This window comes from Pezoporus occidentalis, unplaced genomic scaffold, assembly GCF_034315485.1.
Source record: "Pezoporus occidentalis ecotype Australia unplaced genomic scaffold, CSIRO_AGI_Poc_V1 ctg16, whole genome shotgun sequence".
NCBI classification, from domain to species: domain Eukaryota; kingdom Metazoa; phylum Chordata; class Aves; order Psittaciformes; family Psittacidae; genus Pezoporus; species Pezoporus occidentalis.
Window position 1 is genome coordinate 3,278,964 of NW_026913425.1, and position 16,685 is coordinate 3,295,648.

At 38.9% G+C, this 16,685-nt stretch overlaps 1 protein-coding gene across 2 annotated transcripts in view; it reads right to left on the reverse strand.

Annotated features, from left to right (window-relative positions):
- JMY (junction mediating and regulatory protein, p53 cofactor) overlaps window positions 1-16,685 on the reverse strand; it is a 61,826-nt gene that overhangs the window by 28,510 nt on the left and 16,631 nt on the right. The window contains exon 2 of one of the 2 annotated variants that reach the window (XM_062612406.1): window positions 11,557-11,730. The exons of the other annotated variant lie outside the window; for it this stretch is intronic. Within the exon in view, the coding sequence (XP_062468390.1) occupies window positions 11,557-11,730 (174 nt within the window). The remainder of the gene's footprint in view (window positions 1-11,556; window positions 11,731-16,685) is intronic. 2 annotated transcript variants of the gene reach the window in all.

Genomic DNA, 16,685 nt, shown 5'->3' on the forward strand with positions numbered 1-16,685 from the left:
TTTCCATTTACATACTACTCTGAAACAGTAAGCTCCTTTGAGAAGAAGGACAAAAACCAATACAGTTAAAACTCTTCCTTTTTCTACTCCTTGGTAATGATGAGGTGATTTGATACTGAAATTGACACAGGGTCACTGAGTAATGGAAGTTAACTTCTTGTATGTATCATTTCTAAGAGAGTAAGAAGCCTTGAAGTATGAATTTCTTCGTGAAGTTTTGCCTGCCAAAACATTATTCACACATGGTGCAAGCTACAGAGATTTAGGACAGCATAATACAATTGTATCTTTGTTCCTAGAACAAGTATCTACAAGTAACAAAAAAAGGGAAGCACCTTTTCATGAACTGCAATCCCAAGTATGTCATCCCCATGCCATCATTCATACTCCGGGTATGCATGCATGCAACAAGGCACAAAAAAAAACAAAACCCCAAGAAGCCTTTGCTTTACTAATTCCCATACAAGTATGCACATGTATGCACAGCCGTAAGTAGACGGTCATGATCTTGCAAAGCTTTAGAAACTGGGGAAACAAGGAAGATGACAGGGTTGTAAATGTTTATGAGGATAAACCAGTTCAACCTGGTAGAGTTACTGATGTATACTTTCCCTTTATACATCTGTTCATGTACACATTCACATTTAGGAGACACCAAGCAGCATACTCCACAAATGACTACTGTCTGAAAGGAGGACCCCAAATAATTGCATGAACAAGAACAGACCAACATCATGCCTTAAGCCTGCAGCAACAGTGGCATGCTTGACAGAAGTCTGAAAGGAGCCTCCAAAAGACACAAAGGACAGATGTAAATCCCAAATGCTGCTTGAGCTGACCTGCCCTGATGCTTAGCAGTTTTATAGTCTATATCTAAACAGCCTGTTATCTGGCAAGACAGTTGAACTCTTTAGAATTACTGACCATGAACATGAATATATTATGATTCTTCTAGAGTGTCTTCTATTACAAAGATGAAGTACAAAGACTGCTAAGGTTCATGTTTGGACTTTGCATCTTTCTGGCTCTGAAGCCATGAAATGATGGAGGACGGATGTGCTGGTTTAGCTGTGATAATGTTCTTCACAGCAGTTGGGATGGGGCTGTTTTGGATTTGTGAAGCATACTGCCGGTAATACAGGGATGTTTCAGTTACTGCTGAGGTGTGCTTACACAGAGCCAAGGCCTTTCTGCTTATTATGCCACCGGACCAGCAAGCAGGCTGGGGGTACACAAGAAGCTGGAAGGGGACACAGCTGAGACAGCTGACCTCAACTGACCCAAGAGATATTCCACACCATGTGGCATTGCGCTCAGCACATAAAGCTGTGGGAAGAAGGAAGGGGCAACGTTTGGAGTGATGGCACTTGTTTTTCCAAGTAACCATTACATGTGATAGAGCCCTGCTGTCCTAGGGATGGCTAAACACGTGCCTGCTAATGTTAATGGCGAAGTGGTGAATAGAAAGTAATTCCTTATTTTGCTTTGCTTGCACACATGGCTTTTGCTTAACCTATTAAACTGTATTTATCTCAACCCATGAATTTTCTCATTTTTGGCCTTTCCATTCTCTCCCCCATCTCACAGACTGAAGCAAGTGAGCAGCTGGGTACTGCTTAGCATCTGCCAGTACTACTTAGTTTAACCCTGCCAGCCAGGGTTAAACCATGACAAGAGAGGAGGTTCTCATTGCTTCAAGGGGAACAGGTCAAGTCAGAATCTATGCACCTGTGGAGAACAGTCTTGTAACAGGTGAAAAAGCTGGTTCCTTAAAAAAGGTGGCTAGCTAGGAGCTGAGGACAAACCCTAAGCTGAAAAGCTTGTTCCTTTCACATTTAAAGCTGTTAGGCCAGAATACTTGTTTCAAGAACCATTTAACAGCTTTGCCAGCAAGAGGCAATCAAGGTTCAGGATGACAAATTCAGAATGAGAAAGTTCAAGAATAATCAAGAGCTGCAAATGCTCTGAAGACCCAGGCTCCCTTGCTGATTCCTGAAGTAGTAGTCTTCAGCCACAGATACCTTTGTTACTTTTTGGATAGCCTAGTTAATACCCTGTGGCCATTTGCTCAGACCACTCACAGGGCAGTAGGAATCAAATGAATTAAAAAATAAAATTCATGGAAGTTAAGTACCTATCAGCATGTCAGGATCTTGGCACTGCGTATTACAAATATAGGTAGTCTTTCATGTAGAGCAGCCAGATATTCTCACGCAAGGAAGAGGAAAATCGGTCAAGATGCTTCAATATTTCACGATCCAATTTTAGGGAAAGCAGACTTGTCAGACGGAGGCTCCAGAAAGGTACTCTATGAACACAGACCCCATTGTGCTCTTGAAGACACGTCCTTACTTCCCACTTTTGTCAATAACTGAGTGGCAGCAAAATTTAAGAGTCCTCTTTGCTACCCTGGAAATTGCAGCCTCAAGGGTCAAGCTGTCTGCTGCTCCCTGCTTCCCTCCAAGCTTACTTTTCTGGCCTTGCCTGACATACACACCCTGTGGCCTCTAAGAACCTCTCCACTGACCTGAACATGTTACAGTGCTCCCCATGGGAAGAGCAATCTCCTCCCATCCAGCCAGTATGTTCTACCATCCAATCTCTCCATCAAGAAATGCAACAAAGAAAATCAGAATTATTAACAAAAAAAACCCCAAACAAGCAAACAAAAAACCCCACCCCCTCAAAACAAGCAAACAAAAAACAGTGTAAAATAAACACTGCTAGCAAACTTTCAAAGGTAATCATTATCATTCTTTATAATAAAAAAAAAAAATTAACTGTGACAAACTGAAAGACAAACGGCATACAGTCACTTTTGGTCATGTACCTTGACACACTCTGAGGAAATGTGAAAAAAAAACAATAGCCACATCGTGAGTATAAAAACTGACAGCCACTGACCACTTGAGAGAAGAATTACCAGTTTTGAAGTGCAACCTACCTAGAAAATTAATGAAATTTATGCTTGTGATCCTTGTGGGGCAGGACAAACAGTCACAAGGGAAAACCAAACATAAACAACCAAGACATAGTGGTAAAATATACAAGGTTCCACTTTCCAAATGGCTGTATAAGCATTATGTTCCAGTTCACCAACATGCCATGACAGCAAATATATGCAAATATATATTAAATCATAATATTCGATTTAAATAACATTAATTTGGATACATTTACACTATTTAGAGTTGTATATTATCATAGGAACTAGAAAGCAAGACCACGAGGGTGAGGGGAAGGTAGTTTAACTAAGGTAAGACCACAGGTGTAATAGGGAGAAAAGTTGAGGAGAAAAGACTGGGAACCTGTCCCTGGAGGTTAACAGCTTAAGAAGAATATACAGCAGCTTTCCTCTACATGTACAATACCTTCATGCTGGAAATGACCACTTCATTTTCCCTAGCTAAGAATTTAAAAAGGAAAAGGGAAACACATGTGGACCATTCAACAGCAACATGAGCAGGCTCATGAGTTTTGAAGACTTTGTTTTCTATACTGCATTCAATAATTAACCACTTTGGTATAAGACAATACTCTCATGGAATTAAAGGAAGCTCTTTTGCCTTTCTGCATTCCATTACTGTTTGCAATGCATGCATAACACATTTATGCTTCATTTTGTTCACTGCATGCCTTTATGATGCCAGCAGCTTTTCCTTTTGTAGTCCATAAAAGAGCACAGGTCACTTTATAGACTAAACAGACATGTATTTTTTATATTACCATTGTCATGCTAAATATGACTAAGAGAAGGCACCAAAGAATTGGACAGTGAAGAAAGGAAATGTTTCCATCTAGTTGGCACTTCTTACAAACATGGTATCTATTTTTGATTCAGTGAAAATTTGTTTTAGTTAAAAATTAGGAAACTCTGACATAGTTGTCTAATCTAACAGGCTTCTAATTTCCCTAACATTTTCTCAAACTCACTTTTTGGTCTGGAAGTTCTTGATTTGGACTCAAAGTTCCGGAGAAAGTACGACCTAACTAAAAACCCTCTCTTTTCACAACTAGATCACATAGCCAAATCTACACTTTCTCGTCTAATAATCACTTCTTCAAGAAACCCATTCCAGCTGTTCTTCCTAAAACTATATTCTCTTTGAGAAGAATCCAAGCCTCATGATAAAACCAATTAGATGTTTTTTTCCATGATGATGAAACTTGCTTTTGTACATTTTCATGTTTTGCAAACTTTACTTCAGATAATGCTTTGCAACTAGGAAAATTACGATGGCTTTCACAAAAGTAGTTGTTATAAAGCACACAAGAAGAAGAAACAGCAGAGCCATTAACTTTAACATATTGCGTAAACATATTTCCATCAATATTGCTTCAGTGTAAAGGAACATAAAAGAATGCATTTCTACAACACATGGATATGTTTCTGGAGGAAAACAAGTTCTTCAGAGGACACAAACTGAAAAGAAGTGCCTCATCTAGCCTGTGAGCAGGTGAGAATAAAGCAGAGAGGCAAGGCTTTTCTACTGGAAACATTCTTCTCTAGAAAAGTTCACAGACTGTTGTTACATTTTGAAGAGTGTAAAGTAAGTTTATTGTGAGAAGACAGAAGAAACACTCCTGCAACTACAGGATTTTTAAGTTTTATATAGTATACATCTTCTATATAAAGAAATAGTCCTCAAGGATCTTTAATACGTTCCAGGGTCTTTCTGAAGACAGCTGAGACAAAACTTGACAGAAAAAGACTTAGGCCAGACCACATTATAACTTAGGCAGAGATCTGTGACATCTCCCCAGCTCCCTTTATTACCTCTCTTTTAGAAGGTCTTGTAAGAAGCAGAAAAGGAGAAAAACATGAGATATTATAACATCTGGTCAATTAACTATAAGAACAAAAGAAAGTAAGTTGAGGGAGTACTACAGATGGCAGAGGCAATATACAAAGAGGAATAGCTCCAGACATAAAGCATTGTTTCAGCTCACTCAACTTACGTTTCTTTGAAACATTCCAAGAGGCCAAACAACTAACTCCAAACACAGCCTTCTAGATGTAGTAGCCAGAAAGTACGCATTTCAGCTTCATGATCTATTCAGGGATTTCTCAAAGTTAGTCTTACACATTTTAACTATGCTCCCAGCTGGTAACACAAACCCAGCACTATTTCTCAAAATATGTTCTAATTCCAGATGTACAGCCCCATATATATGTAGTTAAAGCACTCGGGTGTAAAAAGGGCTTTATAGTTTTATTTGGTTTATCCTAATGAATACTGACATGGACTTTAATGTTAATATATGCAAACTAACTTAGATTGGATGGTCTAGATTCCTTAAAATATCTGGAACCTGTGACTAGCAATACAAACAGGGGTTTTGATTATCAAGACACAGGAGAATGACATACACAATTAAATAAAGATTGTAAAGGAAGTAACAAATGAAAAAGCAGACAAGATGTTAGGACATACAGAAAGAAGACTGAACAATAACGTCATTGTACTGCAAAGAGCAGTGGTGAATTTTTTTTCCAGAACTATGGAGAATGATGAAAAATGAAGTAGTATTCAGAAGAGAAAAATCATAGAAGAGTAAGGCTATAGCAAGAGCAGGAGGAATGACTGAGATTATTCCATTGTGGTTTTTTTTTCCCCAGACACATATCAGTGTATATAGAAGAGCATTTAAACCACTAAGTTAAAGTATTTTACAATGGTAATTGACAGAATTAAGCTAAACTGTGCACTCTGCATTATACCTTCCTTATTTATCCACCTGTGTATCATGGAACCTTTATTTATACTTCTGCTTCACTGGCTGAGCTCCAGGCTAAAAAAATGTTCACTTTCAAAAAGAAAGCTTTTTTTTAAAAAAAAAAAATAAAATAAAATTAACAAGATATGTTCTGCTAGTTATCTGAAAACTAGTTTAAGCAAGTGAGCTCAAATGCTAAATCAAGTTAAAGCATTTCACTTTGCAGACAGGCAAATTTAAGTGATCAGATACATGCCACAATTTTCTAATCAGCAACCTCACAGCAAGAGTTCAGTTTCCTCACTGATTCAGGCTACCACAGCCTGCCTTATACAGATAGCCTCCTTAGAACATTATTTTTTCAGAAAGCCCACAAACCCCTAATTTTAAGTAGGCAAAATATTTTGCCTTGAGTTCATACACTAGTTTAGTGGATTTATAGTTCAGAATGTAAACAAACTGGTATACAACCCTTCTGAAACAGACTTTGAGACTATACAGACTATCACAACATAATTCAGCATACTATACCAGTTTCTCAAAAAAAGAAAGCAGTATTTTCAGCGATGTTTATAACATTAATTTGCAAATCCAGACATTTTGCATAAATTTGTATTACCATTTCTGCCATACTGTGCATGTTTTTCAAAAGCCAAGTTTATTCAACTATCATTTCTGACGATGCTAGGACACATCTTCAACTACATATATACTAAATGCAATTTAAGAACTCTTCGAAGTATTTCAGTCACTCCACTGAATACTACCATAAGGTTTTTTACCAGAGAGTTTTTCGTCACCTTGTTTTCTCCAAGTCACTAGTCTGTAACTACTAGAGAGTATGGGTTGCAAAACCAAGAGGAATTAAATTGAGCTGATTACCATGCAAGTAATCTATACATTTTAATGAGTGCTGCTTTTGTGTCCTCCTATGTCCCTTGTGTAGCCTTGTTCTTACGTTTTTTAACTGCAGGACGACCATGCACTCAAAAATATTATTAAAAGCACAGTTCAAAAATCAGCTAAGCCATCAGTTATTCAAGAGCCACTAATAAAAACACTGATTTAGTAATACCAAACTTATCCATCTGATGTATGAAAGTAACACTAAAGATCAGAGTCTGAAGCATTGACATCCATGCCTCTTCCCCAAAACATAATTCAGCTGATTGTGAGACTTTATTCAAAGTATTCTGTAAGTATTTTTTTAAAGTAATTCTATTTTGCTAGCTATCCTCATCACTAGATTTATCTCATCCTGTAAGCTTGCTCTGTACTTCATGGAAATACTTTTTAAAACCAGTATCTAAAATGTGCAATGCATAGAATCATAGAACAGTTAGGGTTGGAAAGGACCTTAAGATCATCAAGTTGCAGCCCTCCTGCAATGGCCAGGGACACCTTGCACTAAACCAAGTCACCCAAGGCTCTGTCCAACTCAGCCTTGAATACCACCAGGGATGGAGCATTCACAACTTCCTTGGGCAACCCTTTCCAGTGCCTCACCACTCTCACAGTAAAGAACTTCTTCCTTATACCTAATCCAAACTTCCTCTGTTTAAGTTTCAATCCGTTACCCCTTGTCCTATCACTACACTCCCTAATGAAGAGTCCCTCCCCAGCATCCCTATGGCCCCCTTCAGATACTGGAAGTCTGCTATGAAGTCTCCACGCAGCCTTCTCTTCTCCACGCTGAACAGCCCCAACTTTCTCAGCTGTCTTCACATGGGACATGCTCCAGTCCCCTGATCATCCTCATGGTCCTTCTCTGGACTTGTTCCAACAGTTCCATGTCCTTTTTATGTTGAGGACACCAGAACTGCACACAATACTCCAAGTGAGGTCTCACGAGAGCAGAGTAGAGGGGCAGGATCACCTCCTTCAACCTGCTGGTCACGCTCCTTTTGATGAAGCCCAGGATATGCCTGATTTCAGGGCTGCAAGCGCACACTGCAGCCAGCTCATGTTTAGCTTCTCATGGACCAACACCCCCAAGTCCTTCTCCACAGGGCTGCTCTGAATCTCTTCTCTGCCCAACCTGTAGCTGTGCCTGGGATTGCTCTGACCCAGGTGTAGGACCTTGCACTTGGCATGGTTAAACTTCGTAAGGCTGGCATCAGCCCACCTCACAAGCATGTCGAGGTCCCTCTGGATGCCATTCCTTCCCTCGAGGGTATCAACTGAACCACACAGCTTGGTGTCACCGGCAAACTTGCTGAGGGCGCACTCAATCCCACTGTCCATGTGTCGTGGTTTAAACCCAGTCAGGTAACTTGTTCACTCACTCCCAGTGAGTGGTGCCGAGCTGACAACAATCGAGGTCTGTTTACCCACCAAGTATATCCAGGTCCCTGAGCAAAAGCAATCCCACGAGTGGGTTTACCTTTACCTGAAGCAGGAATAACCCAGACTGTCTTCCCCAGCAAATTCTTCATATGCACCACGGGAACTTTGTCCCCCTCTACAATATGTAAAAGTTCTGACTGGGCTGGGCCAGCCCTGTTGGCAGATCCTCTGGTGTTGACCAACCAGGTGGCCTTTGGTAAGTGTGTATCCCAATGCTTGAAAGTTTCCCCACCCATTGCTCTCAGTGTAGTTTTTAACAGCCCATTGTACCGTTTGATTTTCCCAGAGGCTGGTGCATGGTAGGGGATGTGATATATTCACTCAATGCCATGCTCTTTGGCCCAAATATCTATAAGGTTATTCCACAAATGAGTCCCATTGTCTGACTCAATTCTCTCTGGGGTGCCGTGTCGCCACAAAATCTGTTTCTCAAGGCCCAGGATAGTGTTCCGGGCAGTGGCATGGGGCACAGCGTATGTTTCCAGCCACCCAGTTGAACCCAGGACACTACTGCTACTGCTGAACCCAGGACACCATGTCACCGACAAAGATGTTGAACACCAGTTCCTGAGGGACACCACTCGTTACTGGTCTCCAGCTGGACACTGAGCTGTTGACTACAACTCTCTGCATGCACCCATCCAGCCAGTTCTTTATCCACTGAGTGGTCCACCTATCAAATTGATGTCTCTCCAATTTCGAGACAAGGATGTTGTGTGGGACAGTGTCAGACACTTTGCACAAGTAGAGGTAAATGATCCACAGATGGATTTCACCAGGTCCCATCACGGACTTGTGCACGTTCAGGTTCTTAAGATGGTCTTGAACCTAATCCTCTCCTACAGTAGGCCTAAGGTCTTGATTCTCACAGTCCCTGCATCTGCTTTCCAAGACTTGGGTGGTGTGGTCAGAGCATTTGCCAGTGAAGACTGAGGTAAAGAAGTCATTCAGAACCTCAGCCTTCTCCAAATCCAGGGTCATAATTTATTTCTAAGTATTTCATTTTACATATATTAAAGTCAAATTAGTTATAAGGTAGACTACTACAATTCACCATCAAGTATAAAACCAATAAATAAATCCACATACAGTTGACCCAGAATTATATTTTCAACAATATCTGTATCTCCTTGAAAGGGAAGCACATTATAATAAAGCATTCTACGATACAATGAAGAAAAAAAAAGTTTAATTAATTATGAAGATATATGCTGCTCTCATCTCTTATTTCCAGTGCAAATGCAGTCCAGTTCAGACTTTTGAGAATGCTTGTGTCAAAGTTTTACTGGCATCTACATACATGTTATGAAACAATTTATCTCGCATTTCTCTGTAGCCTAGTACCAAGGACATTAAAAAAAAAAAAAAAAAAAGCATGAAAAAGAAAAAGCCTCTCCCTGATTTTACCTAGAGTTTGATCAAATGAATTACCTGCTCAACATAAGTGTGAAGTACACTCCACACAATTATAAGACCAGAAAATTCAAAGCAGCAAGGTGATTTCTTTCTAGTAGGCCAGTGAACACAACTGCACCTACAGGTCTAAAACTGTAAAATTACAGAAGGTATATGCAATCCTGACTAAACCCTAGTATTTGTATTCAAGCTTCATTATCCTTGTAATCTATTTTTTTCCATTTTATTAACACATTCTGCAGGTTTTTCATTCCTTACCCTGCCCTAGATCCAAACTTCATCCTTCTCCTGTCACTCTTCATATATAAACAGTATATGGTCACAGCTCCCATTTCACTGAGGTAGTAAACATGAGAAATACTTATATTATGCATGAAAATGGAGCTGACCCCAGCCATTAGGATTTACTGAAACCCAAGGATCTTTGTTTCATTATTAAGCCTGCCAGAAAAACATATGCAGCAAGTTAACACAAACCATTTCATGTGCAAGTTCTATTTATAAAGTAATTTTTCCACCCTAGCTACCCAGCGCAATATATATTTTGTCATCATAGATACAAGTACTGCTTTTTCTCAAACAATGAAATGAAAAACAAGAGATGGCATCTTTCTCTACCACATAATACAGATGACCAAGTTTTATAACTCAAAAATTGCCAAGTTAGGGAAAGAACTTAAAGTACATTTGATTCAACTATGTACAACTAAAATAATCAACCACAAAAACATGTCCCTGAAATTTACCAAGGTTATTCTTTCAGGAAAAGTAGAAAACAAGTTATTTTTAAATTGAAATTCAAGAGATCATTGAGGTTAAAGAAAAAAAAACAAATATCCAAACAAAACCAAAAACCAACACAACAAAAAACAACTCAATTCATATTTTTTGCTCAATTTATTTACCTTTACCTGCTTGTAAAAAGAACAAAGAAAACCAAATTATCTCTTCCTATGTGACAAATTCAAATAAAATGGGAACTATATCATGCTTTAAAGAAGGCTTTACACTAAATATAGCGTTCACAACCTTCAGCCATATAATACATCTGAAAAAATATCCATCCCAATTCTCTATGCAGCAGCATTTATAATTTAGCACTTCTAGTTCAAATATCATCACATTACCTCACTGAGTTACTTTCAGATTGCTGAATGTTTTGAAAAAATTACTTTAGGGGCACAGCAATAGCTCAAAATAAAACTAGTTTTGGAATCACAAATCCTCTTGCCTCCCTTCCTCATTCTATAATCAAAACCAGAGGGAAAAAAAAGCTGTCTTTTTAAAATTGAAACCATTAATAACAATGTTGGCTAACTGAATGGGTGCCAAGCTGAGATAAACTGACATCTGAAAACAAAACAGACCCATTTTAGCTTTTATGTTACAACACATATATTAGAAGAATTAGAGGGCTACAGTCTTAATAATCTACACAAGAGATAATGACTTTATCAAAAGTACTTCTGAGATGCAATAAAGGAGGTGACATTTGTTATTTTTGGTTAAGTATTTAAAATTAGAATAATTTTAAAATAAAACAAACATGCATTATAAAACAGTTTTACCAAAATGCAGTATTCTTCAGCTATCTCTACTTTTTCAGCTCTTAGGAAAAGATACTGTTAAATTTTGCAAAAAAATTCTGTGTTTCTAATACACTTCCGTATCTAAGTATTTCACAACATTAGATGAAAAGCTACTTACTTTTCATTGCTAATCAGATTATCTCAGAAAATGAAAAGTAACTTCCTGTGTAAACTTTTTTAAAAAATAACAACAGTACAGATAGTGTACCTATGTCTCTGTTTTATATTTTAGTCAGTATTTCCAGTAATCATATAATTCCAAGTTTCACCTATCAAATTCAACAATGAATTTGAACCACCAAACACAGTAAGATAAACAGGTGTAAACTCAAGAGATATTCTCACTCTTCAAAAGCAGAAGAGTGAAAAAAACAGAAACACAGGGTCAGCAACTACTGGAGAAACCATCACTGCATAACAAAAGTAACAAATACTAAGTAAAGACTATGATTTCTCCATTAATAGAAGTTAGTTACTTTTATCATACCTTTATCTGCTGTCTTCTAAGCATTGCAAGCTCCCTCATATCTCGGAACGGCTGTAGTAAGTACTGGTAAAGCTCTGTAGTAGCTTCTGCAAGACTACCGTAGGCTTCATCTTCCATTTGATACAGTTCAAGCAGATCTACCATGCTCTCAGTGTTCTTATGTCTTTCCAGAAGCTGCAGAAAAAGTGTCAATTTTGATTAATGTATTAAAACATTCTTGCTAAAAGTGACTCATTTAAAAAACTGTTTTTTGCCTAACCTCTTGCAGTATATTCCCTCTCCCACAAAATCAGCAAACAAACAAAATCTTAACCCCCACCCACATCTTAAGCTTAGCCAGTCAAGTATGAGCACATCTCTGATAACCTGAACACAAGATGTGCAGCACTCCTTTTGATCTTTTAATTCACAAAAATCCCTGGGAAGTATTAAATACAAGCACAAAGACAGCTCAAAAGCAACCTAGTACCAGAATATGGTAACGTGGTAATCAGATACGCCACTTCCCATGTTTCCCACTTTCAGGTGTCGGGGTAAACAGAGGAAGGAGTGATAGGAAAGGAGACATAAGCGATGTCACCTTTTGATAATTTTGGGGTTTTGGGAGGTTTTTGCCTGTCTGTGCTTTGGACCAACACAGTCCCATTGCACAAGTACAGCTCCACCCATACAGAGAAGAATCTATATGAAACAAAACAGTGATCTGCATTTCTGGTAATTCTGCCTTCTGGTTTATGATTTTAGCCTAGACAGTTTAGACATTAAATTTCAAATAAGATTATCTAAGGAAATTATCTAAGTATGATACACTAAAAAAAAACAAAACAAAACAAACAAAAAACCCTTCAAATAATTTATGCTTCAATTCATGTAAGAAAACACAACATCATCAAAATCTGTCCATTCCTTCCATTAGTTCTCATGAAGCCAAAAAAAAAATCATCTATCTGTGCAAATTTGCTACACTGTATGTTTTTAATTGAGGTGCTTTTTTTGCATCTACTTGGGGCATCTGCCTGGGCAGACCTCACATGCTGCTGGAAATCTTTTACCATTTCTGAAAAAATATTCAACCATTTAACAAAAACTAATCTCATACAGAATTATGGAGTACTTGATGTATTTACAAAGACAACATTATATGAAATTAATTCCCTTCTTATGCAATCTTCAAACTTAAAAATCTCTTGTCCCTTATATATATATAAAAAAAAAAAAAAAAAGCATATATTCACAGGCCAAGTTTATTTAAACCTAACATAGATTAGGTACAATGTGGAAAAGCACATAGTATCTTCTATCTGTTCATTCAAGTTGGATGCCAAGCCTACATGAAGTTCTCAGTATACCCAACTGCATCAAGTATCATAAGTGGAAAACAAAAAAAAGGGAACAGCTGATCACAAATTGAAGCTTTGGTCAACAGTCCTTTGACATCTGGTTCATTTATATCCCAGGACAATCAACAGAAATCTTGATTACCATACTGTCTACTCAGTTTGCTCCATTACATTTATATTACTATGCTGTAGTTCAGTTACATAACAAGGTTAAGAAAAATTTTCTTTCTTCATAATGTAAATTTCACTTCTGAAGACCCCTGTAAACTGGGCTCCCTTTGAAGCATTACAGGTCAACCAAGATTAGAGACAGTACGCAGAGGTGAAAGTAGAACAGCTTGTGCTAGCTTTATTTATATGTTCAGCACTAAAATAATGGTCAGATGACAAGCCAGGAAGAGCTCTCCATCAACAAGGCTTAGTCAAGATGAAAGGTCTGGGAAAAATGTGTAAAACAGACCTGACATTCCTCAGTTGCATGAGAACATTTGTTGTATGACCTGAACAACTTCACCTAGGAAATTGTTCCTACTGCAAAGTCGTTTGTAATGCCCTTTTGCTGTCTTCCAGCAGCACATAGTATTCTGTGGCATTTGATTCTCACTCAGATTATTGGGTGGCACATAGAGGCTTGCAGTCTGCAAAACTAACATTTTATGAACATATAGGGCTAAACACACATAACAACTTGCAAGCAGAGGGACAGAAGACACTCAAGATGCCCTTGGTGTGAGCCCTAAGTCCCTATGGATTTCATGCATTATTCCAATTCATTTGCTGTTTTAAACACACAGGCATCTTTTTCCTCAGCAATTCTTTCCTATAAACAGAGTTGCCATTTCAAGCCTTCTCCTACTTTCCTCTGAAGTACCAGAAAACCCTCTTGCAGTCCCAATGTTGTAATCATCCCTCTGTCAAGGCACTGAAAAACCAAACCTTTCTTCTCAAGCCACCCAATGCAAGAAGGGTCTCTATTATTAGCAGCAGCTCTACAGTACATAGTAATGTTCATTTCCTTTAGCTGCTCAGGCTATTACTATATTATTCAACAAATTCACACCTTCGTTTTATCACGAAGCCCTACTCTTCTACTAGGACACAAATTCTAGAGGGCAACAAAAAAATCAGAATCACAGAATGGTTACAATTCAAAAGTACCTTAAGGTCATCAAGTTCCAACCCCCCTGTCATGGGCAGGGACACCTCACACTAAACAATGTCACCCAAGGCTCTGTGCAACTTGGCCTTGAACGCTGCCACAGGTGGAGCATTTACCACTTCTTTGGGCAACCTGTTCCAGAGCCTCACCACTCTCACAGTAAAGAACTTCATCCTTACACCTAACCTGAACTTTCCCTATTTAAGTTTAAACCCACTGCCCTTGTCGTATCACTACCGTCCCTAATGAAGAGTCCCTCTCCAGCATCCTTGTAGGCTCCCTTGAGATACCGGAAGGCTGCTGTGAGGTCTCCAAGCAGCCTTCTCTTCTCTAGGCTGAACAGTCTCAACTTTCCCAACCTGTTTTCATGTGGGAGATGCTCCAGTCCCCTTATCATCCTCATGGCCCTCCTCTGGACTTGCTTCAACAGGTCTATATCCTTTTCGTGAGGACATCAGAGCTGGATGCAGTAATCCAAGCTGCGTTTCACGAGAGCAGAGATATGATTCCGATGAGCTGATTTCAGAGTGAAATTGATTACATTATTTTTCCTTCCCACCAAATGTTCACCTTTGTTTTCATAAAAGAACATTTTCTCCTTAGCAGAGCGTGTATTTGGCCTGTGTCCCGACACTGCAAACCTTACATAAAGAAGGGTTTCAAGAGCAGCATTGTAACACCTGCTAAATAAATGTATTCATTGTACGCAAATATTATTGAGACAGCTATTAGTAGAGGGACAGGATCACCTCCTTCGACCTGCTGGTCACGCTCCTTTTCATGCAGCCCAGGATATGCCTCGTTTCTGGGCTGCCGGCTCATGTTCAGTTTCTCACCAATTAACACCCCCAAATAGTTTTCTGCAAGGCTGCTCTGAATCTCTTCTCTGTCCAACCTGTAGCTGTGCCTGGGATTGTCCCGACCCAGGTGTAGGCCCTTGCACTTCACTTCGCTGAACTTCACGAGGTTGACACCGGCCCACCTCTCAACATGTCAAGAAGAAACTTATTAATCTCACTCCAGGAATAGAACAATACAATGTATGGCTTTCTTTTTCCTTTACAGGCCATTTTTAAGGCCTCTTTAATAGTCCTGATTCTCTGGAAGATAGTAATAACTTTGTGGAAGTTGAAGTGCCAGGAAATGAGGGACCACAGTAATTTTATGACCATCATTATAGCACAAAGACATCTTAATGACACTGAAAGCAAGTATCTACTTATAATTCGTTGGTTGTTCCATAAAAATCCTCTCCATTGTTGGAAACAGTATGGATAAAGTAATGAATTATCATTACATTCATGCACATACAGAAGATAAGTAAATGGGCACTGTTTCAAGGTTGTCCATGTCTGGTTCTATTCAGTGTGCTGCTGAGGTTACCCCAATCCTAACAGTAATCCTCAACTCCTTCAGAAATACCAAACTCAAAAAAAAAAACAAACAAAAAACATTTAAAAACACCCAACACATTTGAGGGCAGGTCCTTCACACAGAATATACATATTCTTAAATTATTAACACAAGATAAGCACCCATTCTTTCTTCCTATGATAATGAAGGTAATGATGCACACAGAATCCATTTCCTGTGACTAATGAGGACTTCTTTGCATGAAAACAGTGTTGAAATTTCAGTCAAACTACAGTTGCCAGAAAACACATAACAAAATATGAAAACTGATTTGGAAAACAAAGAGTTATCACCTTATTTGGTTTAGAACAAAGACCAAAGAGCTATTGACTAGGAATGTTCTTCAAAACAGGTAGCAAGTTTACTAACCTGCAAGCACAGGTTACATACAACCTCATTATACCCATCAATCTATTAACATGTTTTTCTACAGGCTTATTCAGACATGGATGAGAAACATCCAAATATTAAACTTTTCTAAAAATTTTGCAAATGAGCTCAAACACACCCTGAAATTCTTCTGTCCTGTCAGCTTAACACCATAAAACTGGTACCTCGAATTTCACTCAGGTGGAGTTAAATGAAAGAAAGAAGAAAAAGAAGAAGTGTGAAAAAATACAGGCTTAGGAAAAAAAAAAAAACCACACAGAGAAATCATGATACGCACTTGAAATAATTGTTATGGTATGTGCCAGGTGGCAAGAAGGCTAATGGCATCCCTGCTTACATCAGAAGTAGTGTGGCCAGAAGGATCGTCCCACTGTACTTAGTACTGGTGAGGCTGCACCTTGAATCCTGCACTCAGTTCTGGGCCCCTCACTCCAAAACAGACACAGATGTGCTGGAGTGTGTCCAAAGACGGGGCAACGAAGCTGCTGAAGGGTCTGGAGCACAAGTCTTATGAGGAACTGGGGTGGTTTAGTCTGGAGAAAAGGAAGCTGCGGGGAGGCATTATTGTTCTCTACAACTACCTGAAATAATGTTGTACCAAGGCGGGTGTTGGGCTCTCTTCCCAAATAACAAGTAATAGGACAATAGGAAATGGCCTCAGGTAGCCTCAGGAAAAGTTTGGATTGGATATTAGGAAAAATTCTTCACCAAAAGGGCTGTCAAGCATTGGAGCAGGCTGCACAGGGAAGTGGTTGAGGGATCATCCCTGAGGGTATTTAAAAGATGTGTAGATGTGGCACCTGGGGACATGGTTTAGTGGTGGACTT